The 27,342-nt window shown below is 40.5% G+C and overlaps 2 protein-coding genes across 2 annotated transcripts in view; both read right to left on the reverse strand.

Moving 5' to 3' along the window:
- Positions 1-27,342, reverse strand: part of LOC127238815 (zinc finger protein 664-like) — a 120,686-nt gene that overhangs the window by 77,141 nt on the left and 16,203 nt on the right. The gene's annotated exons all lie outside the window — the stretch shown is intronic.
- Positions 2,611-10,974, reverse strand: LOC127238808 (zinc finger protein 678-like). The gene is made up of 3 exons (XM_051207549.1): positions 10,898-10,974; positions 7,280-7,406; positions 2,611-6,342 (listed from the first exon to the last, which is right to left on the reverse strand). Exons 1-3 carry the CDS (start codon positions 10,925-10,927, stop codon positions 4,466-4,468), a joined length of 2,034 nt encoding a protein of 677 aa, XP_051063506.1. The 5' UTR covers positions 10,928-10,974; the 3' UTR covers positions 2,611-4,465.

Here is a 27,342-nt window from a genome sequence, read left to right on the forward strand (position 1 = left end):
GTTTCATCCTAGAACCTGGTTGTGGCCCTCAAAGACCTATAAAGTACCTTCTAACTCTGGGGTACTCAGCCCCTCCCTGCTAATACAGGATGGGTCTGGCTTACATAAGCCTGCCATAGGCCAAGAAGCACCTGAGAAATATCTGGGAGGAATTTGGCCGAGATTTCTGATAAAGGAATAAAATCAACCCAACTTTCTGAAACCTTCCTTCCTGCTTGTCAGTGGAAACGGATGGTTGACAGTGTGAATTTACCACCTAAAAATATATAAGGAAGAGTTTTAAATAAGGAGAATATTCATAAGGGAGACTTCTAACATTCCGTGGAACGGTGGTCTTCATTTGGGGTGGGCTGAGCCTTGATGGGCACTAAAAAAGCCTTTAATATACAACATAAAAGGACTTAAATATTATATCATTGACAACCAGAAATCAGACTAGTAATGTAGACATGGTTCCAGGAACTCAAGGTCCAAACCATAAAACAGAAAGATCTCAAAAAATAAAACCCTCCTCCCAACACCCCCAAAAAGATTCTAGGAAGAAACAAAAATGATAAACTTGCCTGGTGGTACTTGTTTTTAATCTCACTCTGATGAAAGAGGCAGGTGGGTATCTGTGAGTTCCAGGCCCCCTGGTCTACAGATAGAGTTACAGGCCAGCCAAGGCTACATAGTGAGGCTGTCTCAACACAAAACAAAATTAAAGGGATATTTCAAACAAAAATGCCCCACCTTAAAGTGAAAAGAAAAATTAACTGTCAGTCATGATCGGTGATGAGGATTAAAAGGCACTTAAGTGTCATCTAAAACAGAAAATACGGGGTTTTTGTAAAAATGTCTAGAAAGTATTTAATCGGGTCATTAAGATGTAATAACATGTTTTTAGTGGTGTAAATGTATACTTACCTACATACAATTGTGTCTTTGTGTATGAGTGATAAACCAGATTATGGATATTTTTCCTCTGGGAATAGTACTGGCATATTGTACATAACAAATAGGATGTAAGAGGATCTGAAGATTCCCCCAGGAAGAACAGTAGTTGTTTTTAATTAATGAACCATCTCTCCGCACTCACAATGGAGGGAGTCTGCATTATCTCCCAGCTGCCATCATGCTTTCTTCTTTTCAGCTGAGACTTCTCAAGCTTTGACTGCAGAAGGGATAAACACTCCACAATTCTTTCAGTTAGCTACACTGACTTTCATAAAGAACATGTCATTACTGATTCATCTCAGAAGCTATAAGTAATCACAAAATTAAAGTATCAGCACACACCCACACGCTATTGTAAAGGGCTAAGAATAAGTCTAACTATTATGGCAAATCCATTAATAATATCACAAATGTCACATTACTAATGTTAATAGGTCAGGCCAGGGTGTGATTAGATAATCCACGTTTCAGAATGGATAATGACCCAGAAACACTTCTCTGTCTGGCCATATTCTTCTATACCTTTGCCATTTCCACCCACAGAGCTAGGACCACAGATCCAGGAGCGGATCACTCTTACCTACTTCACCATGATCTTGCCACACTAAATAAAGCATTAAGTTAGAAGTGTTTAGCCCATGGGTCTCTGTTTTTAAGAAAGTAAAGCACGGCACGGCACGGCTGGTCTGTTTCCTCATCTCCCACATGGCACTGTTATTGCACACACGAGTCAACAGCACCCGTGACTGCATGGCAAGTTTGATGCAGCCCAAATCCCAGCATGGCTAGTGAGAGTGACTCCTCACACCACTAGCTGGAGTCAAACCCTAAAAGAGCAAGAGCATAAAAAATGTTAAAGACGTGACCTGTGGATGTGATACTTGTTCATGTGCAGCTGAGAAATCCCAAAGAGTGAGCGTGGAAATCATTTCCCGGAACTCAAGAGAGTTGGAGAAATGTTTCATCCAACTGCAAAACACAGTGATTCATAAAGAAACACTATTGTGTCATAAAGACACAACAGACATTAGACAAACAAGTGTGTTGCAAAGAAAAAAAAAAAAAAAACAAATGAGCAAGTGAATTTGAGTGGAGGAGGAATTAGTTTTCTTCAGAGGTAGGGCCCCTGAAAGGCTGTTATGGTCTAGAAAATTGGGTTTTTACACCCATGTGCATGCAGTTGATACTAGGTGGATTCAGGCACTAAAACAAAAGAAAACAAAACAAGAGCACATGAAGAAAGTTGGGGAGAAACTGGAAGTAAGGCTTGCAGGAGTCATCAAATGCATGATACAGACATAAGAAATTCTAAAAAATAAACAACTCCCATGTGTGCAAGCATTTACTTAAATATAAAGGAAAAGCCTACTCTTGGTGTTCAGGTGAGGTTGACCAGGGTTAGGTACAAAGAGAAGTACTGCCCGAAGGTTTGTAAGGAAAAACTTCCATAACCGCGAATTAGGATTCTAGTTTCACTGCCAAATAATTTGTTAGATTCATCATAACGCCCAAACATGAAATATAAACAAGACTATAAAAAATCATATAAGGCTTACATGCTATGGGAAGATTTTTGAGAGAGTCCTCTCCAGCTTTGCAAATTACCCTGGATTCCTCATTCCTTAAACTAAGGTGTGAGAGATTTCACATTTACTCATTGAATTTCTATGTAAAGCCATTAAGCACACATTTTATTTATTTAAAAATATCACCTTACACAAGAGTTGTAGAACATTTCAAAAATACACATGGTTTTACAAAAAAAAAAAATAATAAAATGCAGATTACAATAGGAGGGGCGTTACTTTACTAAGATCACTCACAGTTATTATTCACTATTTTCAAAGAAGGCAAATGTGTGGCACTGTTCAACGCAACTATATATTCTCTAAGATTAGATTTTATTTTCCTGATATCTCTATTTTTCCACATACATTTCATTGAGGACATCCAGCTAGAAATCACTAATCCCATGGGTTTGCCATTTTTTTTTTTTTTTTTTTTTTCAGGGACCTGTAAAATACTTTTGACCTTTTCTCTTCCTATTGCTCACTGCTGGCTGAATGTTAAGCTAGCCCTTTCTATTGCCCAAAATACTTATCTCACATGTAAGTGTATTCTTCTTTCTCCTACAAAATAGAGCTCATCTCCATCTGTGTTACAGTAATGAAATTTGCTCAGGCTACTAGCTCTTCACGGAACAAAAACACAGCAGATTTCTAGGCGCAGTGGACAGCAAACGCCAGTAGCTGCATCTGTACCCTGCTCTGACCTCTGAATCCTGCACATACAAAGAAATCTGAGCTCCACGAGAGCTGGGCACTTCAACCACCATGTGTTGGGGAAGAATAACTCTGGAAACCAAAGGGATTCCAAGACAGGATTCTGCTCAGGTGGCGAAGGCTGTTTTAAATAGTGACCATAACAGGGGAAAGTGTTTTATTTTAAAAAAAAAAAAAACAAAGTAGTCTTCACAGGCACACAATTACAGAATTCTCCCTGGCACCAGAACACTGTCATGAACAAGTATAGCTGCCAAAATGTCATCAAGCAGAGGGGCCTTCGTCTGTGCAGCATCTGCATGAAGAACTTTGACCCAAGGACTTTCTGAACCTGCCCTCAGGAGTCTGTCCATTTTATTTGAGTTCACAGATTGTTAGTGACCAGGCCCTAACTATCTAACTTCCCTGACACCTGATCTCAGGTTCATCAGACCTGATGCAGCAACAACTGATACACGCATTATCATAAACTCACTGATACACGCATTATCATAAACTCACTTGTAAGCAACACAGCATGGATGTATCTGAGTTTAAACCACTGTGTTTACGTTTCTGCAAATTCCAGTACTAGTATTATCAAAAATGTCAGTAAGAATAATATTACATTTATTCATATAGAAATATTCTCTTCCACTTAAATACAGGACACATTCATTCATTTGGTTTTCTTCTTTGTAGCACACTTGTCTAATGTCTATCGTGTCTTAGTGTTTCTTCATGAATCACTGTGCTTTCCAGTGGAATACATTTCTTGAGTACTAAAAAATTATTTTCCTGCACATTCTTTGGGATTTCCTCGCTGTGCATGTACATGTGTCACATCCACAGGTTACATCTTTAATGCTCTTGCTATTTGTAGGGCTTGACTCCAGAGTGACTATTTTGAAAGTGAATAAAAGATGAGTCCTTATTAAAGTTTTTCCGGGTTTTCCCTTCAGAATGAATTTTCAGATGTGTCTACAATTTTAACACTGGGTAAAAACTTTGACAAATTCAATACAGTTCTGGGGCTCTCTAGTATGGAATTACAGGACATGTAATTCCTAATGTACAAGACATGAGAATTTCATAACAGTGAACATTCAAGTAGTTTCTTTCTGGTATGAATTTTTTCATTACAATTTGTCCTCACGAATTTTTTTTTTGAGGTTGAACAAGTAAAATGTTTTTATGAATTATTTTTATATTTGTTACATCTGAAGAATTTTTCTTCAGTATAAACTCTCAGTATTTTTATGATTTAATCATTCATTAGGAGCTCTCGAAAGTTTCTTATGCTCGTGTTTTTCTCCAGTATGGATCCTGGTGTGCTTTGTAAGAAGAGAGCGCTGGGTAAAGGATTTGTCACATTCTCCACATTTGTAAGGTTTCTCTCCAGTGTGGATTCTTGAATGGGTTTTAAGGTTTGACAACCAGTAAAAGGACTTGCCACACTTTTCACATTGGTAGGGTTTCACCCCGGCATGAATTTTCTGATGAGCTTTAAGACTAGAGCAGTGGGTAAAGGATTTGTCACATTCTTCACATTTGTAAGGTTTCTCTCCAGTGTGAATTCTCGAATGTCTTTTAAGGTTTGACAACCAATGAAAGAACTTACCACATTCGTTACACTTGTACGGTTTCTCTCCAGTGTGGACTCTGTAATGTTCCTTAAGTCTTGACAACAAATAAAAGCATTTACCACAGTCTTTGCATGAATACGGTTTCTCCCCTGTATGAATTTTCAGATGTGTACTAAGAGCTGTGCAGTGGGTAAAGGATTTGTCGCATATCTGACACTTGTAAGGTTTCTCTCCAGTATGAATTCTGTGATGGTTTTTAAGTTTTGCCAGCTGAGAAAAGCACTTACCACACTCCTCACATTTGTAAGGTCTCTCTCCAGTGTGGGTTTTACAATGGCTTTTAAGGTGTGACAGCACGTAAAAACTTTTGCTGCACTCTTCACATTTGTAAGGTTTTTCTTCATTGTGAATTCTCAGGTGTCTTTTAAGAGCTGTGCATCGGGTAAAGCATTTGTTGCATTTTGCACATTTGGAAGGTTTCTCTCTGGTATGGGTTCTACAATGGATTTTAAGTCTTGACAAATGAGAAAATGATTTGTCACATTCCCCACATTTGTAAGGTGTCTCCCCAGTATGGATTCTGTGGTGGTTTTTAAGGCCCGACAACCAATGGAAGAACTTGCCACATTCTTTGCACTTGTAAGGCTTCTCTCTAGTGTGGACTCTGAGATGATCCTTAAGTGTTGACAACAGATAAAAGGCTTTACCACAGTCTTTGCATTTGTGGGATTTCTCCCCAGTATGGATTTTCTGATGCGTACTAAGACCTGTGCAGTGGGCAAAGGCTTTGCCACATTCCTTACATTTGTAAGGTTTCTCTCCAGTATGGATTCTGCAATGGTTTTTAAGTCTAGATCCTCGAGAAAAGCATTTATCACAGTCCTCACATTTGTAAGGTTTCTCTCCAGTATGGATTCTGTAATGGTTTCTAAGTCTAGATAACCGAGTAAAGCCCTTATCACACTGATTACACTTGTAAGGTTTCTCCCCAGTATGCATTCTGCAGTGGGTTTTAAGGTGAGATAACCACTTAAAGCACTTACCACATTCTTTACATTTCCATGGTTTCTCTCCAGTTTGAAGTTTCTCCTGTGTACAGAGACTTGAGCAGCTCCCTAAGCATTTCCCACAATTGTGTGGTTTCTCTCCACTATTAATTCTTCGCTGCTCAGGTCCATGTGCAGAACTCAAAACTTTATCACTTTCTGCATACCCATGCTCTACGTTTATGGTGTGGGTACTCTCATTTAGACTAATATCAGAACATACGCACTGGCCACAGTCTTTATATTTGGAAGGGTCTTTTCCAGTGCGCACATTTTTATGTCTGTTTAGGTCCGACAATTCAGTAGAGGCATTCCCTTGGTTACCACATGTACAGTTGCCTTTTTTTGCAGTATCACTTGTGTGACGAGGTATACACTGGGAGGGTTCATGACCTGTTTTGCCAAGCTGATTAGATTTGGAAGAATTCTCTTGGGTATTCCCACGCTGACGGACATTATGGTTTGAGCCTTGATTCAAGACCTTCTTGGGTTTACCGCGCATGCCATGGTTCTCTAGGGAAGGAGCACAATTAGGGATAATGGGGATCGACTCATAAGTAATATACTCAATAGCTGATGTCACCTTAAGTTCTCAAAGACAAGTAATAATTATTTAGAGCGGGGTTCTCTCTCCATGGAGCTCTTTTTACTTTCACTATCACCATATAAATGTTCAGAATCCTGACCACGCTGTGGGGGCTGACAACAGAATCCTCATTTTTATCTAAACTGCATTCCTTGCAGAAGGTGGGACAAACAGATGATGGAAAAATAAAGGGCTCTGAAAGATTACGTTTAAAATATTGTTCTCTTTTTAAATTGCCTCTTCACCCCAGAAATGGTTGAATAGATTTTGTTGTTGTCACTTTGCTTTGTTTTATTTTGGGGCAGGGTTTCTCTGTGAAACAGTCCCAGCTGTCCTGGAACTACTCACTCTGTAGACCAGGCTGGCCTCGAACTCAGAGATCCACCTGCTTCTGCCTTCTGAGTGCTAGGATTACAGGCATGCACCACTACAGCCTGGCCAAAGAACAGTTTACTGCAACACTAAAATGAAACAATTCAACTCACTAAGTGTATTGCAATGTATATCTCTGCTCCACACATTCTACTTTATTTTAACTTTAAATATTTCATTAAAGACTTGGTGAGTGAGCTGGAGAGATGGGTCAGTAGTTAAGATCATTTGTTGTTTGACTTAGGGAAATGAAAAGGAAAGTGCATGAAATGAAAAGGAAAGTCTATGAGAAAGTTTTGGGGTCTATTTTTGGTTTTGTTTTATTTTGTTTGTTTGTTTGGTTTGGTTGTTTTTTTTTTTTTTTTTTTTTTTTTGCTAGAATTTGCTCTAATTTCATGTAATTTCTAAATTTCTAGTCAACTTGAGAGAATATTTGTACCTATAAACCAGGTAAATACAAAAGATGGAATTCTGCAATCAAAATGTTCTCACCCACAGAGACCAGGTTGGTGTAATTCTCCAACATCACATCAATGTACAAAGCCCTCTGAGAAGAGTCCAGGCATTCCCACTCCTCCTGGGAGAAGTCCAAAGCCACATCCCCAAATGTTAGCAGACCCTGTAATAGAAATGTAAAGAGTTTTACCATGTGTTGCTGGGCAGAATCCTAGATAAAGAGGTATATGGACCTAGGAACATTTTGGTGATATAGTTAAGGCAGGAAAATATTTTTTCCTCTTTTTATATATATTTATTGTTTTTCCTTATTTTACATATTGATCCCAGTTCCCTCTCCTTCCCTCCCATGCCCCCGACCCCTCCCATCCCCCCCCACACACTCCACAGGGATGCCTCCTGGAAGGAAAATAATTTTTATAAGATTTATTATGTATACAGTGTTCTGTCTCCATGCTAGAAGAGGCCACAAGATCTCATTATAGATGGTTGTGGACCACAATGTGGTTGTCAGGAATTGAAATTAGGACCTCTGAAAGAGCAGCAGCCAGTGTTCTTAACCTCTGAGCCATCTCTCCAGCCCTCAGAAAAGTATTCTTTAAGATGTTTTTAGATAGGATGTAGACATAGCTTAGCAGTCAAAAATGCAACTTGTTTTTTCTAGATGTCCTGGGTTTGATTCCCAGGACCCAGACAACATCTCATAAGCACCTGTAGCTCCAGTTCCACATAATCCACGCCCTCTTCTGACCTCCGAGGGCAATAGGCATGCAAGTAGCTCATAAACATACGTGTAGACTGAAACACTGATACATATAAAACAAAATTAAATTAAATGGTATATTCTAACTCTGTGTGCTGTATAGCAGTTCCCTGAGAGTTTGAAACATTCTGCCCTATAGAAAAATCTCATCAGAACAAGAAGTAAACAACTCATAATTATCACTGAAACTGACCAAATTCCTTAGATCCCTCCCTCCAAGCCATTCTCTGACTTTGTAGGCTAAGCTGCAAAAGATGATCACAGACACATTCCCCACTCCCCCACCCCCCCACACACACATATACAAAATACAGAGACCAGCCCAGCAGCCCAAACTGAGCTGTCTAGAAGAGTCTCTGACCAAATGAACCACCAGGAAAGGACACCCAACAACCTGTCACACTGCTGGCAAGCAAAGCAGTGTGCTCCAGGTTTCCAAGATTTGTGAGATGGCAGCATCGCTGGGGGATGGGCTTCGGTGATACAGCTGAGTTATTTCTACTCCTGTAAATAACCCCAATAACCCACTGGTTCACCAAGCTGGTGGTATCCATGTGTCCACGTATCATGGGCTCCATTTCCAGTGAATAGCCGTGTGTGTGTGTATGTGTGTGTGTGTGTGTGTGTGTATATCTCCCTAGTCTGTCTGTCATACAACACACACACAAAAAAAGGATGACATAATAGTCTCACAAATAATATACTTTTAGGGAATATAAGATAAATATTTAGGGCTGGAGGAATAGCTCAGCTGTTAAAGGCTAGGCTCACAACCAAATATAAGAGTTTGGTTCTGGTGCTGGAGAGATGGCTCAGTGTTTAAGAGGGCTGTTGGCTCTTCCCAAGGTCCTGAGTTAAATTTCCAGCCACCACATGGTGGCTCACAACCATCTGTAATGAGATCTGGTGCCCTCTTCTGGCTTGCAGGTGTACAAATGAAGGCAGAACACTGTATATATGTAAATAAATTTTTACAAAAAAGATAAAAATTCAGCCAGGTAGTGGTTGGTGAATGCCTTTAACCCCTCTTTAATCCCAGCACTTGGGGAGTCTGAAGCAGGTAGATCTCAGTGAGTTTGAGGCCAGCCTGGTCTACAGAGATAGTTCAGGATAGCTAGTGCTGTTTCACAGAGAAACCCTGTAACAAAAACAATAATAATAATAATAAAATAAAAATTAAGATTTAGAAATCTACTGTTTATGAAGCAGGGGCTCATGTCACACCAGATCACGTTGTCACATCTCAGATGGAAAAGTTGTGATTAAAAAAGTAAATGTCAAGAAAAGGAAAAGTTGTGATGAACAAAATTGTGTCTCTAAATGCTACAACTCTTGATCCCGTTATAATACTGATACTAACTACATCTTGAGTGCAGCTGGGCCCCACCTGAGTCTATTCTAACACCATCAGTTGAGATGCTAGGGCTCAGTTCAGCGCTGCTCCCTTTGCATAGCAAAGAGGAAGAATGAAGAAGGCAGAAACCATCGCTGAGTTTGAAATTAAGAGTTTTGAATTTTTTTATTTATTTATTCTTTTGGTTTTGGTTTTTTTGAGACACAGTTTCTCTGTGTAGCTTTGGAGTCTCTCCTGGAACTGGCTCTGTAGACCAGGCTGGCCTTGGACTCACAGAGATCCACCGGCCTCTGTCTTCTGAGTGCTGGGACTAAAGGCATGTGCCACCAACACCCAACTTGCAAACTGACGTTTGTTTCAAGTTATTTGGAGCCTCCTTCTAGCCTCTATGGGCACCAGGCACACACATATGCAGGCAAACCCTCATGTGCACAAAATAAAATAAAATAAATAAAACTGAAAACATTAAAACTTAATTAAAACATTTTATAAAAGAAAAAAATCTAAATTCCGGCTGGATAATAGTGGTGGCACACACTTTTAATCCCAGCACTCAGGACTCAGAGGTAGATGGATCTCTGAGTTTCAAGGCCAGCCTGGTCTACAAAGTGAATTCCAGGACAGCCAGGGCTGTGTACAGTGAAAACCTGTCCCAAATCCCCCTTCCCCTCAAAAAGGAAGTAATCTCCAACTACAGAAAACAGTAGCTTCAGCAAGAGAAAGAGGAGGTGCTGGGATAGCTTTCCTCCTCCAAAGGAAAAGACCAAAGCAAAGTAACTAAGAGCAATCTTCATTTCTGCATGAAGTGTGATGGTTTATGAACATTACTCAATACTCTCAGGAAAATTCTTACAGATATATTCCACATGATGTCACATAAAGAGTCACAATCAGGAGGGGCTACACAATGGGTCACTGTCTAAAAAAAAAAGCACACAAAAGACGAAGAGACAACATTCATTTCTCTAGTTTGGGAAGTTACCCCTGAGCAACGGAATTGAGAAAATGATATGAGCTGGAACGAACTCTCCTGAGACAAATAGATGTCAGCTGTCAACAATCACAGGCACATCATCACTGTGATATCAAATGCCAAACAGAGAAACAACAGACAGCAATGTGCATCTCCTGACAGAAATACCAAATTCATGGCACAATCAAGGCACACATGCCTGCCATCTTCAGTACTCTCTAGAGCATTTAAATATTTAGCATTAGGATCCAATATGGATCCAAATAGCATGTCTTCAAACTCTTTTCCGAAAAATTATTAGAGATTCCAGCAAGGAACTTAAGGTGTTTGAAAGTGCATTTTTTATAAGTGTAGTTCACAGAAACCTGATACATCCCTCAAATGGGGTTTCTATTGCTGTCAAGAGACACCATGAGCAAGGCAACTCTTACAAAAGAAAACATTTCATTGGAGCTGGCTTACAGCCACCCATTCATTCCTATTCAAAACACCACACAAGATTTTAATATACAACAATTCTCCAAGAAAAAAAAAAAAAAAAAAAAAAGCGAACATGACACTGACCTGGGGTGTATTTGCTGGAGGAGTGGCCATTTCTTCTTGTTGCCCTGCTCCGAGTTTCTGTTTCAGGAACAATGATTAGATACCCTTTTGATATCAGGTATCAAAAATGCAAAACAAAAATTAGTATTAAACTCTGTTAAGAAATAATATCAAACCACATAAAAAGACCCAAATACAAGAATAATACCAGATATCTCGTCAACAATTCTAAATTGAGGAGAGAATGGAAAAAAATATATTTAAATACCGAAAAGAAAATAACTGTCAGCCATGTTATTGCAGCCAGAAAAATTATCGCTTAAAATTGACAGAGAAATGCATTAGAAGATAGTCATGAGTTAACGTATACCATTCTACTCAAGCACCACTGCAGGTAATAATTAGAGGGAAAATACAAACATCTGTCAAAAAATTATGCATGAGCACACCGGAAATAAGACATTTCACTTGAGGAATAGATGAATAAGAGAGTTGGGGAGTAGCCAACTGCGACCATCCAACACATCAAATCAGGTAACTACCAATTCTAACAAGGAAGGGGCAAAACTATTACCTACAATCCAACTAGCCATATCAACATATTGCAGTCTATGGGGCCTCTGGCAATGGAACCAGTATTTGTCCCTAGTGAATGAATGGATTTTGGGAGCCCATTCCTCATGGAGGGTTACTCTCTCAGCCACAGGGGAGGGTCTAGGCCCTGCCCTAAATAATGTGACAGACTTTGATGATCCCCCATGGTAGTCCTCACCCTCCCTGGAGAGTGGATGGGAGACAGGATCGGGGAGTTGCTGGGGGGAATGGGAGGATGGGAGGGAGAGAAAACTGGGATTGATAAGTAAAGTTTGATTGTTTCTAATTTAAATAAAAAATGACATTAAAAATATATTTATTACAGGGAATAAAAACCATATAGTAAAAAAAAATCTCAGTAGAATTTGGAAACATCATCTGACAAAGTTTAAAAAAACCTCATGGTAAAACTTCTAAATGAACTAGAGATGGGTGGTAAAGGCACATGCCTTTAATCCCAACACTCAAGAGGTAGAGGCAGGCAGGTCTCTGTGAGTTTGAGGCCACCCAATTCTATGGAGTGGGTTTCAGAACAGCCAGGGCTACAGAGAAACCCTGCCTCAGAAAAAAACCAAACCAAACAAACTAACCAACCAAGCAAGATCTAGTAATAAACCCAAATAACAACTTAATTAACATCTATGAAGAAAATGAACTATGCACATTCATTGTGAAAAATGGCATGGGGTAAATGGTTCTATTACTGACAACTACAGTCTGCAAGGTCAATGCAATCCCCATGTGCAACTACTGACATTCTACAAAAGTAGAAAACACTTTTTCAAAGTTATTTGGAAACAAGATATCACAAATGTCCAGATCAATCCTCAGAATAATCCTAGGGATATCACAAGACCTGACTTCAAATTATAAAACAGATCCAAGTGACTCAGACGGGAAGGTTCTACACACACACAAACATGTTAAAAATTGAACAGGCCAGGCAGTGGCGGTGCATGTCTTTAATCCCAGCACTTGGGAGGCAGAGGCAGGTGGATCTACAGAGCCTATTCTACAGAGCGAGTTCCAGGACAGACTCCATAGCTACAAAGAAATTCTGTCTTGAAAAAAACCAAAAGCCAAAATAAAATAGATTTTTTTTTCCCATATCTTGATTTCAGTTTGCCCTCTCTCTACTCCTCCCAGTTTCTCCCCACCTCCCCTCCCTTCTGGATCTATCACCTTTTTGTCGCTCATTAGAAAACAAACAGATTTCTAAGGAATAATAAAACAAAAATACAATATAATAAGATAAGGCATAAGAAACGGCGACCTACTACCCACATTCAGTGATCTCATAAAACCACTGAACTGGAAGCCATGTTATATACACAAAAGACCTGTAGAATAAAAGGAGAGAAATAAAATAAAAGTAATAAACCAAAATTTAAAGAAAAAGGAAAATCCCCGACACAACCTTATGAGAAAAAAAGCCCCTCCAAAGGTGCCAATGAGTTCATTTTTCCGTTGGTCATCTACAGCTGGGCATGCTGAAAACTGTTCTTTTTTTTTTTTTTTTTTTTTTTTTTTAAAGATTTATTTATTGTGTTTACAATGCTCTGCTTACATGTCTGCTTCAACACCAGAAGAGGGCACCAGACCTGATTACAGATGGCTATGAGCCACCATGTGGTTGCTGGGAATTGAACTCAGGACCTTTGGAAGAGTAACCAGTGCTCTTAACCTCTGAGCCATCTCTCCAGCCCTGAAAACTGTTCTTAACGGTTTAGCCATCTCTTCCGCCACCCATTTTTTAAAAACGTTTATTATCCTTAGCCATGGCATAACCCAAAACCAACTGATACTCCTTTTCACCTTAATTCAGAATGGCTAAGGTGGAGGAGAAGGCGGACTGGGGATGCATTTGTTCCTATTATTCCAGATTAAAAGGCAGGTGGGTTTCTGTGACACAAGGCCAGCCTGGTCTACACAATGAGTTCCAGGCCTGCTAGGACTACACAGTGAGACTGTCTCAAAAAGCAACAAAGAAAAAAATGCCTCCAATGTGAACGCAGTCACAATTCCAGATCACTCACTTCCTGAGAAAAACTTTGAGGGGCTCTACAGTTTTCCATCATGCACATTGCTGTCAGCTTTTCTAGATGGCAGAAAATACCTAGGATAGAATATCTGACTCTTTAATCACACTATTCACAGTGTATGCTGTGTTATCTTGGAGAACAGACACATCATGCAATCACTCAGTTTATCTGGCAAACAGCATGTTCCTTCTCAATATGGCTTACCTGTCATCAGACCTACTTACAGCTGACCTCCTAACTGTTAAGCAGACCATACACTATTCCCTAAGGTAAAGTGTACCTTTCCAACTTACTCCTCTTCTCAAAACAGACTTGTTTTCTGCATTACCTGTATTCATATATTTTGTGTGAGAATACCTGTCACCTGCAACCATTCTAAGACTACGTAAAAGGTCAATTGTGGCTTAAGTGAAATGTCTGTGTGCTAAGTTGCTTTAGGCAACACCAAGGCAGACTCATTAAAGTGGAGGGAGGGCATAGCAGAACCCACCTGACGGCTGCCAGGGAAAAGAGAATGAAGGTGCATGGATAAGGTGTATCCTTCTAAGGAATGGCCTTGGAATGATAGCCTCTCTAAGATCAATAAGGGGACAAAGGCATTCTATATTCCCTTTGATTTGGGAGAATCTGTTCTACTATGTTCCTTAATATTGAAATAACAGTCATGGGAAAAGTTCTAAATAAAAAGTCTAGAAAGTGGGAGCTGGAGAGATGGCTCAGAAGTTAACAGCATGGCTGCTCTTCTAGAGGACCCAGGTTCAATTCCCAGCAATCACATGGCAGCTCACAACTGTCTGTGACTCCAGCCCCAGGGGATCTGACACCCTTACACAGACATACATGCAGTATCAAAATGAATCACTACAAAAATCTGTAAAAATATAAGTGAATAGGAAATACCATCCAGTAAGAGAAGCTTGTGGGGATCATAGAGACTGAGGCACCAACAACGGAGTTTGCATGGGACTGACCTATGTCCTCTGCACATATGTACAGTTATGTGGCTTGGCCTTCTCGTGGGACTCTTAAAAGTGAGAGCAGAGGCTGCCTGCTTTGGGGACCCATTCCTCCTATCAGGTTGTCTCATCTAGAAGAGGAAGTGCCTATTCTCACTGCAACTTGATATACCAATGCTGATATATATATATATATATATATATATATATATATATATATATATGGCCTGGCTGTCCTGTTTTGAAGAGAAAGGAGTGGGAAAGTTGGGGGGAAAGGACTGGGAGGAAACTACATAAGGAGGGGAAACAGTGACTGGGACAGGAAAAAAATTAATTAATAAAAAAATACAAAGAAAAGCTTTGTACTATTATTAATGCTATTTACATAATGAAAACTAGAGAGAACATTTAAAAAAAAAAAAAAACAACTTTTTTGTTTGTTTTTTAAAGACAGGATTTCTCTGTTTACACAATCCTGACTACTCTGGAACCCTCTTTGTAGACCAGGCTGGCCTCCAACTCATAGAAATCCACCTGCTTCTTCCTCTTGAGTGCTGGAATCAAGTGTATGTGCCACCATGCCTCACTCAAAAATACATTTTTCTAATGGAACAAAACAAACAAACAAAAGAAAGACCTCTAACGTGAACTCTTTATTTTGTATAGAAGGAGCTGAATAAAACAATGGAAGATGTAAAGAATTTCCATGCACACAGAATGGGACATAGTACTCTGACAATCACAATGCCAACGAAAGAGACTGGTATGATTAACGCAAATCCCACGACAACCAAACTCCCCATGATATACCTCACAGACACCATACAGAGATTCCTACCAATGTCCATGGAAGAACAGAGACCTTGGGAGTGCACAGCAGCCCACGGGGCTGAGCTTTGGTTGTCTTGGCTTTGGTTCTAGATGAGACTGCAGAGACATACTACCAACCACACCATGCCAGTGGCAGAAAAGACAGACACACAGCCCAATGCAATACAGCAGCAGATGGAGAGAGCTAGACCAACAGCAACGACCATGCCAATGTCACCAAAATACTACACACTTGCTGCACAACAGGCAGCCTCGACAACCAATGGTGTTGGGAAAAGAATATGATCACACAGAAAATATGGGGGATGTAGGGAATTTGTCTCTGAACAGAATAACACATCACTAGGACACAAAAGCACAAACTGACAAACAGGACGCATTTCAGTTTCCAAATACAGGAAGCAACCAATGCGATTGTAGGGAGAAAATAAACAGTGATGCAGGGAAGCTTCCACATCCACTATCCAGTGATGCATAAGGAAACCAGACAGAAAACCAATAATGCCTACCTAGCAAGTATTCAGAGAATAAGCCACAGAACAACAGGAGACTTTTCAGGCAGAGTTCTCTAACTTCAAGAAATACTCTCCAAAGCCAGGCAATGGTGACATACACCTTTAAATCCAGCACCTAGGGGACTGTGGCGGGGGAGGGGGGTATCTCTGAGTTGGAGACCAGCCTAGTCTACAGAGCAAGTTGTTCCAGCCAGGACAGGCTCCAAAGCTACAGAGAAACCCTGTCTCAAAAAAAAAAAAAAAAAAAAAAAAAAAAAAACAAGCAAAAGAAGAAGAAATACTGTCCAGTGTGCTTATATCCTAGTAATACCAAAATTTTTTAAAAAAATCAGTAAATAGCAATATTTTAAAAATCTCTTCTCTAAAATCTGGAACACAAACACCAAAACACCAACTGCAGGTAGAAAACAAAATACATTAAAAGACATTGAATAGTGACTCACTGGTAACATGTGCTCGAAGACAATACAGAGGAGATCTGTGTATAAAGATTCTAAGCCATTTGTACCCAAATCTTACAGGGTTTGGGGGGGGGGTATAAACAGAAAAAAATGATCCTAAAATGCACAAAACTTGTGAGAAACCACACACTTCAAAAATTATGAGGGAAGGGTCAAACCTAGAGGTGACTTCAAAATGCATTAAAAAAAAATTATAGCGATGCAAACTGTTGCGTAGGTCATGAAGGCTGACAGCAGGGAATAGCAATGGGAAGGCAATGTAGATGGCGCTTAATAGTCTATAGATAATAATCAATTCTTGTCAAATGCCTGCTGGCATTATATTAGAAACAGAATAATTAACTCTAAAAGATACAGAACCAAAGAAAAGGCAAAAAAAAAAAAAAAAAAAGCTCCAAAAATTCGAAGGAGGAAAAGCCGTACATTAAAATTATACAAATAAAAACCATTTAATATTCGCATGAAGACACAATCAGAAATGTAAATGGGAGAGGGACAGCATCACCCACATGCAAATTCAAATAAAATCATCACAATTATTCCTAGGACTAATTCTTACATAGAGAATCTTCCGAAACCTACAATAGGAATACTCTTGAGATCTTTTTCTCGGTGGAAGTCTACAGAATCATTTCTAGTGAAACAGAATGTGGCAAAATCGATTACGTGTCCCTCTTTCTTCACTATCACTTAAACCCCTGGCCAATCTGTCGGCTGTACCTGGATCCTTTACAATAGCCCCCCCCCCCACACACACACACACTCACCTCTGTCTCCCTCTCCCTCCTCCCCCCCTCCCCCTGTCTACCTTCCAGGGCTCTTGGTCCTCCACTGGCGAGCAGGTCTGGCTGAGCAGTGTGAGACCTGCATATGAGAAAGAGATTCTTTAGTAAGTACCAGGAGTTCTAACACAGTACTGCGCTCAGTACAAACAGAGAAAATGATTCTACAAATGATCCCCCGGACATCATACAGCGTCGGCGCACTTAAAATACTCAGGGAACATTTTGAGTTTATATAACTTGAATCCCGCTTCCAATCCTAGCTCAATCAAAACTCAAAGGCAGAAATGGAGCTGTATTATTGGTCTGATTTTTATCATGGAACAAGCATGAAAGAAACCTTACACTTCTCAAAAGGGCAAACGCGAAAAACAGATGAAATTTCATGAAACTCTGCCTCTCCCTCCGAGGACTTCACTTTCCTCTGTGAGGTGTGAGACTCAAACATGCACAGCTCACACACACACATGTAGAGTAATTTTCCTAGGAACCCTGAGGAGAACCAAAGCAAAATAATCTCACCCACAGAAACCAGACTGCAGCACTTCTGTAATATTCAGTATCAGCCCAAAACCCTAAGCGCAGGGTCTAGGCAGTTCCCTTTCTTCCTGAGAGAAGTCCGCAGTCTCTTCACTGCGTGAAAACAACCCTGAAATGAAAGGCAACAGTTTGGCCATCTGTCCACGCTCAGAGTGCTTCTCTTGCATCAGAAATAAAATGCGTTCTAAATTTGGCCTGATATATATTCTGGCCTGATATCCTCACACTCAGCATGCATACCATACATTTCTGGACCCTGAGGCGTGTTTTAAAACCTCAGCGTAAGAACACACACTTGTTATATTTACACCAGCGTGTATGCATTTCAAACGGAACGTTAATGGTGAACAAAATGTTTAGTTAGGAAATGCTAAGGTTTACAACCATAACCGTGTAGCTTGGTAATACACATCTATTTGAATCGAAATCTGCGTTTATTCCTCATGGGGCTGATAGTTAACAAGCTCTCTGGGACCATCAGGTCTCCAAGTCAAATGCCACGCTCTTGAAAATGGAAGGGGTAGGCCGGGGGAGTTAGTAAATGAATTTAAATGTTAACAATTTGAGGGATTATTATTATTATTATTATTATTATTATTTTGCATGTTTGCGAACACTGACGAATACATTCAATTATTCTATGCGTTAGATACTATGGGAATATTCTGGAAGCCGCGGATCAAGGATAAAATCAGCATTTGCCCCATTTCATGCGATCTCAAACTTATCTTCAAGGGTAATACTCCTGCAACAGAATTATGAGAGCGGTACCGTTATGAGCAGCAGAAACGCTGATCACACCACCGGTCCAGTTCTTGGCTGCTTCCCTGCAGATCCTCTGACCTGGGAGGTTCCAGGGCCTGGGGGCTGCGGTTCCCGCCACTGCGCGGCTGACTGTGACTTTCCCAGGCCGCCCCGCGTGGCGACTGCGGATCCCGGGAGTTTCCAGGTCCCCGCGAGACTCCGGCCGCTGTCCGTCACCGCTCGCTGCACACAACGCTTTTCCCGAAGTCTCTAGGAGAATAGAGGGTTTTCCGGCCCCTCCCGCCTGCGGCGCATGGAGACGCCTCCGCACCCGCCCATCATAGCCAGGTTCCGGTTACGTAAGTCCTCTGGCCTGGCCCACCCGTTCAGTTTTCTAGGCTTTCGCAGCCTGCTTTCTTTACCCCATCATCCTTCGCTCCTCTGATCTAAGCCAGTGTCCCTCCTCCTTGGAGACCCGTTCCCCTCCCCACTCCGTCTCAGGCTGCTTTCCACACCGCTGCAGCTTTCAGGCTGCCCTGGACCCGCTCTGCACAGACTCCACACACGCTTGCTGCCAGCCTAGACCAGAACTGCATCTAGGAGGATGCTGCAGCCTGATATCTGACCACTTCAGATAAAAGACAGCCTCCTGCGCTACATCCACACCAAAAATAAATAAAATAAAATAACAAGCCAAATTCAGATGCCAGCGTCCCATTCATAATATAAACATGACAAGCCAAAACCAAATACTTGAATTTTGACTTGGGGAGAGAGAGTTCGGGAACTTGGATTTTGAAAAGAAATAGGTGTCTCAAGAAGTCAGTGGTCAGTCTATTGCAGATGTAGCAAGCACACCTTCGTGGTCACAAACAGCTCTCTAATTGGACTTAAGGCCCTCTTAACAAAATGGAAACCATGACTGGATACTGAAAATCTAGTGTCCTACTGGTGCTGGTAAAGGCATGAATCTTGGAGGAGAACCTGCAATCACCACGATACTAAACCAGCATACTCCCTAACAAGAATCTAAACATTTTCCTTGTACCTAGAAATAAGCATAACCTTTACTTACCCCTCATCAAGAAAACTTCTCTTTGCAAAAAAGAATGTGCCAAAGTGGATGGGGGAAAGCCCCCAAGGCCTCAACACTACACCGAGAACTACAGACAACCAGTGAATGCTGGGAGCAGTAGAAATATTATTACCCCCCCCCCCGCCCAGAGAAGAGCACACCAATAGGTTATCAAATACCAAATGGTCAGCTTTGAAAATATACATACAAGTAACATGATATAGAGCAGAGTAGGTTATATTGAGAAATATATATGTGTATGCATCATGGATATATCAGTATGCAATAACAATTAATGAAAAAAGAGGCTATGAATTTGAAAGAGATCAGGGAGATGTACGTGGGAGGATTTGCAGGAGGAAAAGGAAAGGTGAAATAATATGATTATATAATAACCTCAAAACTGAAACAGTAAAAATAAAAATAAAGCAAACAAACAACAAACCCAAACTAAAACCGAGCCAAAGAGGAAAAATACAGGTTAAATATCTATCTGGAAAATGCAGACTAGGACTCCTTTAGGTTTCCATCTCACCATAGATACAATGTCAATCATCATCATTAGAAATATCTAACATGGTAAAGGAGGCCATACACTGTGGGAGTGAGAACTAGAGAGTGAATTTTTGAAATCAGTCTAGATGTCCTCAAAAATGAAAAAAAATTAAAAAGAGGATGAAAGAAAGAAAACCACTGTGTAGTCCCAATTATGGAACAGATATGTGACACTATTCCTGTGAAAATAATGGACAGACATCTACTTATGACAGATAAAGAACCAATGACAAACCAAACTGGGAAACCATCAAAGTCTAGCATGTTAAACCAATGTGATTTCTTTTTCTTTGTAAAGGTGTTTTGTCTGTATACATGTCTCCATACCAGAGATGCCCGCAGAGGTCAGTAAAGGGCATTGTATGCCCTGGAGTTGAGGTTGTAGATTGAATGGCCATGTGAGGGTGCAGAGAATTCAAAGTCTTCTGAAAGAGCAGACAGTGCTCTTAACCACTGAGTCATTTCTAAAACTAAGTGGACCCATGAGTTTTATTGGGGTGACATACAAGACTGTGTTCATAGAAGCACAGAGGACTCAATGACAGCTTCATCACCCTGTGAGGGTGATGGCTAATGAAGCTGGGAACCTGGTAATCACTGTACAGCTTGCAGGCAGCTCAAAGGAAGTTGGAAGTGTCTTTCAAATCACTCACTACCTCCTCCAGGCAGCCTGACTTGTCTGGTCCAGACAGCTTGACTACTGTCTGCCTGGTGGCTGGACTGAGAATCTTCTGTGTAGCTCAGCTTGTCTGAGTGTCATCAGACCTTACCGATTATATATGCCTGAGGCAGGAGAACACTAGTGCATCTTGCCAGTTTCTGCAACTTCCTGATGCTATTAAGTTGTCTATTTCTGAGCTTCAGGACCTTCTCTACACATTAAACTGTTTCATCTCTGATTGAAGCATCCCATTTACCTTTTTACTATGTATATGGGTGTTTTGTCTGCATGTACATCTATACCTTTCTTTTAATAGCCTGTGTTTTAAGGCATTTCCTCCGAGAAGGAAGTGTTTAATCTCAGAAGAAGCTGATACAGAGTAATCAGTCCTTTCTGTTTTGTGTTCAAATAGTACTGCATGTAGAAGGCAGGGAGCAGGAAGAGGGGTATATAGTAGAATATAGGTGATATGAAATTAGAGAGTGGGAATCATATGGGAAGAATCATTCAAGTAAGTAGTGGAGAGGGGGCTGCTGAAAGATCAACTTAGATGAGGTGTCCATGAAGAAGTTACATGGGAACCTACCATTTTGCAACCCAAGTAAAAAATACAATGAGAAAGGATGTTAGAACATCTGTACTGTAAAAGAATGGGTCACCGGATGATGTGTGCTTAATTTTTAACTGGGAATGGAGCAAGAAGAAAGGAGGAAGAGTGAACGGGCTGACCAAAAGTAAGGATGCACGAAGAAGCCTTATGGAATTCATTATCTTACAATTTAATAGTAAACATGATTTTAAAAATCTTTGGAGGTGTCCCAGATACTAGGTCTATTGGCCACCATAGGTACACGGTGTTACTGAAGACACCAAACATTTTGGTTGCAAGATAGAGCAATCTTAAACTTACCAGAATATTCTCCCTGCTGGCCGGGTTCCACAGGATTGCAAAGAAAAGATGTCAATGGTCTTATTCATACCTGTACTCTACATCCTACAACACAAACCTACTAGCCAAGATGTGTGGACTGGTGTGATACTGGTACAACTATTGGGCATAAACAACCTCTTTCCTGATTAGATTTGAGGTCTGTTCTGTAGAGGGTAATTCGTGCCTAGTACTGTAACCATGGGGGGGAAATGGCTTGGGAATTACTGTAGGAAGACAGACCTGTTGGTGTTTGTTAATGACCATGTTAATCTTCCACTTAAATATTCATGTTTATAACTATCAATTTATACTACTCTCAACCTCGATGTAAGATGGGTAGTTGCCAATTAATCACAGCTGTGGGTGGGTCCCAAGGGTCTGCTTTCCCTCATAAGGGTCTACAGACAGTTAATGGAAGTTGTATCATTTTATTTCAGAGTTTGGAGTAAATACTTCCACATCTTTTTTTTTTTTTTTTTCCCAGTAGTTCAAAATGGCATAAATGTGGGGGAGACAGGCCATACGCTGCTGTGGAAGTGAGAACTAGAGAGTCAACTTTTGAAATCAGTCTAGGTGCTCTTAAAAACAAAAACAAAGAAAAGACAAATGAAAGAAACTGCCGTTACTCAGTTACAGATCAGATGTGTGACACTACTTCTCTGGAAAGAATTATAAAGTCCACTTACTGCAGATGTAAGAAACCAATGGCAAATTGATGGAGTCCAAAAGATTACGCAGTAGATTACAGCTGTTATTTAGAAGGCCAACCCTCTAGAGATATACATATCGGATGTAGGAGAAACACATGAGGCATGGCCAGTAAGAATTACTGCCCTTTTAATAGCTGGCTGCTTCTGTATGTAATTCTTTTGTATGATACCCTGGTCCCCCGCTAAAACAGTTTTGGGACTTGTTCTACAACCTTTGCAGTGTATACATCATTTATCGGGCACAATTATTTCTGAGTAGTGAAAGAAGGATGACTTCTCCCTCCACTGTGTACTTCTGGTGAATAAAATAAGTATCATAGTCAAGTCTTTGTTCCACGGTCCGATTAAAAACAACCTTAGAAGCCTGGTCTCTATAATTCACTTGCTGACAGGAAAATTTGGTCAGAGGAGGTGTCTCTGTAGATAGATCACAAGCAGGACTTTCACAGATAGTACTCAAGAACGGAATTACAGTGTGTCTGGGTTTGCTAAATAAAAGCCCTTCGGAGATTAAATAGAACAGAATTGCTGAGCTCACCCCCCAATCCCCGCCCCAGCCAGCATGCTTTGACCTCCAAATGCTGTTAACACTTTGTATATACTTTCACCTCAGTTTACTGATACAAGACTTTGGGCTCAGTATCCTGTTTATGTCTTAGTCCTGAGATTTGTGTGATTAATAGAAGCTATTAGCCAACCAAACCAACCGTGCCCAGAGGGTTATGGTGGAAGCTCCATCCAAGCCCCCCTCCTCTACCTCCTTCCAAACTGCAGCGTCTCCGAAAGCCAGCCAAATGATGACCCCTCCCCAGAGGTGCTCAAGAACACCCCCCCCATAGGGTATTTAAACTGCCTCTCCTCCGAAAATATCTCTCTTTTCCATCTCTTTGTAGGACTGGCAGGCCACCTGGAGCGTTGTATCGGTTGAATGTGGACTTTTTCTAATTTGGTTTGATTTGGTCTGATTTGGATTGCTGCTTCAGTGGAAAGGCTTGTCGGGGTGCAGAAACTTTTCACACAGAGAGATAGCTTTCTCACCCATCTACCGTGGGAAGTGGACCCCACAGATTACCAGAACAGCAGGGAGATGCCCCAGCTTTGAACAGTTATTAGGTCCCCTCTTTGTTCTGAAACCACACATAAGGTAGACCATGTATTTTTAGATCTGCTAACATTTGGCGAATATGCTGATGGCGATCAGCGCGGTAGGCTACCCCTAAACCGTGTGCGGGTTGCCATGGTTACTACTCACGGTCTTCTCGGCTGCACCGCGTGGCATGGCTGCACTCTCCAGCCTGGAGAAAACGGCCCTTTTTAACATTTTGTCATTTACTTATTTATTTATTCATTTATTTATTTATTTGTTGCGTTTTATTGATAGCAAACTATTAGCTTATACATTTAGTTACACTTAAATGTAGAAGAAGTTCACAAACTCTTTAGATCTCTCTTTGGCTTAGTCTACCTCCTTTGTGGCCCCTTGGAGAGATTAGCCGAAACTTTATAGCCCCAGCTTCCACTAGCCACCAAAACAAACAAACAAACAAACAAAAAAACAACCAAAAAACCAAAAACCAAACCAAACCCAAACAAACGAAAAACCTGACAAATTATTGCTATGTGTGTCTCTTATCTACCTACAAAAATGATTTGTGACCCTGAGAAACAGCCTTGTAACCTATCTATCGCCAAAGAATTGCTGTTATATTAAACTGTAGAGATTTGAAACTCGAGGCAGGAAATAAAGACCATGATTTGGACAGCACGTGTGTGGGGGAAAAAAAAAAAACAACTTAAAAATCCAGCTTCTGTATGCTGTGGAGATTCCCTTCGAACCTTGAGAGCTGGTCTCTGAGGCTACTATAACAAATAATGCCGTGGAAGGAACAGCCTTTAAATTTGTGATCCAATGACGTTTATTTTTTTAGGGGTGTTTTGTCTGCATGTATGTGTTCCTAATGCTAGCAGACAAAGAAGAGGGCACTGGATGCCCTGTGTTTGAGATTACAGATTGAGGGCCCCCTCTGAAAGCGCAGACAGTTCTCTTAAACACTCAGTCATCTCTAAGCCCAGTGAACCAGTGAGTTTTATTGGGGTGGCTTAAAAGAGTGTGGGGGTGAGGGATTGCTTATAGAAACACAAAGGACTCAATGACAGCTGCATCACCCTGTGAGGGTGATGGCTAATGAAGCTGGAAATCTGGGAATCGCTGCACACCTTGCAGGCAGCTCAAGGGAGGTTGTAAGTGTCTTTCAAGCCACTCACTACCTCCTCCAGGCAGCTTTGTTTCTCTTCTGGGCCAGGCGGATTGACTACTCTCTGCCCAGTGGCTGGTCTGAGCATCTTCTGTGCAGTTCAGCTTACTTCTGTACAGTGTCAGCAGCCCTTACCAATTACATTTGCATGACATAAGAGGGCACTAGTTTCTGTAACTTTCTGAATATATGAAGTTGTCTATTTCTGAGCTTCAGGACCTTCTCTGTAGGAATGAATATATCACCTTTCATAGACCATCCCATTCCTTTACCTCTCTTTTAATACCCTGTGTTTTTAAAGGAGCTTTCTTCAAGATGGAGACAGATTTAATCATGGATGAAATGGGTACACAATAACCACTTCACACAATAAACCACTCCTGGGCATGAATTCTAAGAACTTGCCATCTTACCAAGGAGCACTTGCCTGTCATGTTCATTGCTGCATTAATGACAGTATCTAGGAAAAGGAATCACCCCAGATGTCCATCCACTGATCATGGGTAAATGAAAATGTAATAGACATCTACAAAGGTATATTACCTATAAAGAAAAATGTGTTAACTGAAAGAAAGTGCTCTCTTTCTTACTATCTGGATTTACTGCACTGTGAGTTATTGGAATGATTCTGTTTCTTATCATTTACTTAAGAAATGGGACATGACCTTCAGATGAATGACTGCAAGATTTTGTGGGTCTTTATACGCTGGGTAGAACAAGGAGAGATGAGCACCTGAGGCAGACGCTACAGGAGAAGCTGACAGAAATTAGCAGAAATGTAAAAGGAGTGTAGGGAAATGATGAAGAAGGAGAACATAGAATTGAAATTAGAATTAGAATTGAGACACAGAATTAGAGCTAAGAGATTACAGGCAACTCGGACAGGAGTATTAGAATAGAGGCAGAAGGAAAGAGTAGAGCAATAGAGACATGCTGAGTAGAAGTCATGTGTGAGCTGATTAATTTCTTTTAGTTTAGAATTGGATTGGTACACCAAAAGACCTCAGTGATATATGGTAGGTATACCTTTGTGCTTTCTCAGAATTGTGAATTTTGTAATGGACAGTATAATTAGAGGTCTTTGTCACATATTTTATCCTTATTTATTTATGTATTTATTTATTTGAGACAGGGTCCATTTATTCCTGGCAGTCCTGGAACTCATTATGTAAACCAGAGTGGTCTCAGACTAGAGAGCATCTTGCCTCTGCCCCTTGAGTGCTGGGATTAAAGGTATGCACTACATAGCTTGGCAATATTATGAATTCTTGAATGTTGAATAAGATAAATAATTCTTAGGTTGTTTTTGTTTTTCAGGATGGGATTTCACTATGTAACAGCCATGGCTGTCCTATAACTAGCTGTGTAGACTACAATGGCCTCAAACTCACACATATCCATCTCCATCTGCCTGCCCAGTGCTGGGATTAAAGGCATGTGCCACCACCACTGTTGAGCTAAAATAAATGATTTTATTTATTTTCACACCTTTCCTATTTATTATCACACCTTTCCTAAATGCTAGAGACATGGCTTAGTGGGAAAGAGCACTGGTTGCTCTTCCAGAGAACCAGGGTTCAATTCCCAACAAACACACAGGAGGTCACAATTGTCTAGAACTCCAGTTCAGGAATCTTATGTCCTCTTTTGGCATCAACAGGCACCAGGCAAACATATAGTATATAGGAAATGTTGCAGGCAAATCATCCATGCACATTTTGGTTTTTTTTTTAATTCATACAGATACTACTGCAGAATTTTATTTTAATATAAACCATTATATTTCATATGATTTAAAAGTTCCTTATCTTTATGCTTCTATTATGTATAATGTTGGGATTTATAAGCAGAGAATACCAAACAAATGCTACGTCACGTTATTTACAACTGTATGTTTCTCACCAGTGTGAACTCTCTGACATCTTCTAAGATTTGAAATGTAGATACAGGATATGTCACAGTCTTCGCATTTGTAAGGCTTCTCTCCAGTATGGATTTTATGATGTCTTGTGAAACTGGAATGGTGGGCAAAGGATTTGTTGCATTCCTTACATTTATAAGGCTTCTCTCTTCAGAATGTATTTCTAGATGGCTTTTAAGAGCCGAGGACTGTTGAAATGACTTCCCACATTCTTTGCATTTGTAAGGATTCTCCCCAATATGAAGTCTTTGATGTATTCTAAGATTTGCACATTGGTTATAGGATTTGCCACAAATGTTGCACTTGTAGGGTTTCTTCCCACTGTGAATTCTCTGATGTATAGAGAGGCTTGAGGCAGCACTGAAACATTTCCTGCATTTCCCACACTGGTATGGTTTCTCTCCAATGTAGATTTGTTGTTGCAAAAGACTGTACCCAGAGCTGAAAGAGTCATCATGTTCTCCTTGCCTGTTCTCTTTCTTTGCAGGGTAGACTCTCTGATCTTCAGTAATGTTGGAACACAAATTTAAGGGTTTCTCACAGTCTTTAGAATTGCAAGGTTCATCTCCAGTGTGCATGCTTTCATGTCTATCTGGGTTTGATGAGTTAGTAGAGGCATCGCTGTGGTTACTGCATCTGTAGTTATTAGAGTTTTCTGTAGTTTCAGTTGTTCTAAAAAGTGCACATGTGGAGGGGTCATGAAGCACTTTGCCAAGCTCATTACACTGACAACACTCCTTTTCAGTCTTCACATGATGATGGACAGGATCACATATGTAATAGTTCTCTGAGAATGAGTAAGGTCATAGTAATAGGGTTTGTTCCAAGATTAGATATTTAATAAATGACTGCATCCCTAAGTTCTCTCTTAAGATAAATGAACCAGCAACTAC

Source organism: Phodopus roborovskii, unplaced genomic scaffold (genome assembly GCF_943737965.1).
Source record: "Phodopus roborovskii unplaced genomic scaffold, PHOROB, whole genome shotgun sequence".
Classification (NCBI taxonomy): domain Eukaryota; kingdom Metazoa; phylum Chordata; class Mammalia; order Rodentia; family Cricetidae; genus Phodopus; species Phodopus roborovskii.

Bases quoted from the DNA above. Each gene is read 5' to 3' on its own strand.
- LOC127238808 (XM_051207549.1), bottom strand. From the start codon at position 10,927: ATGGCCACTCCTCCAGCAAATACACCCCAG. The intron at 7,407-10,897 runs GTCAGTGTCATG...TTTCTATTACAG, and splicing joins CTCCAGCAAATACACCCCAG to GGTCTGCTAACATTTGGGGA. The intron at 6,343-7,279 runs GTGAGAACATTT...CTCCTTCCCTAG, and splicing joins CACCAACCTGGTCTCTGTGG to AGAACCATGGCATGCGCGGT.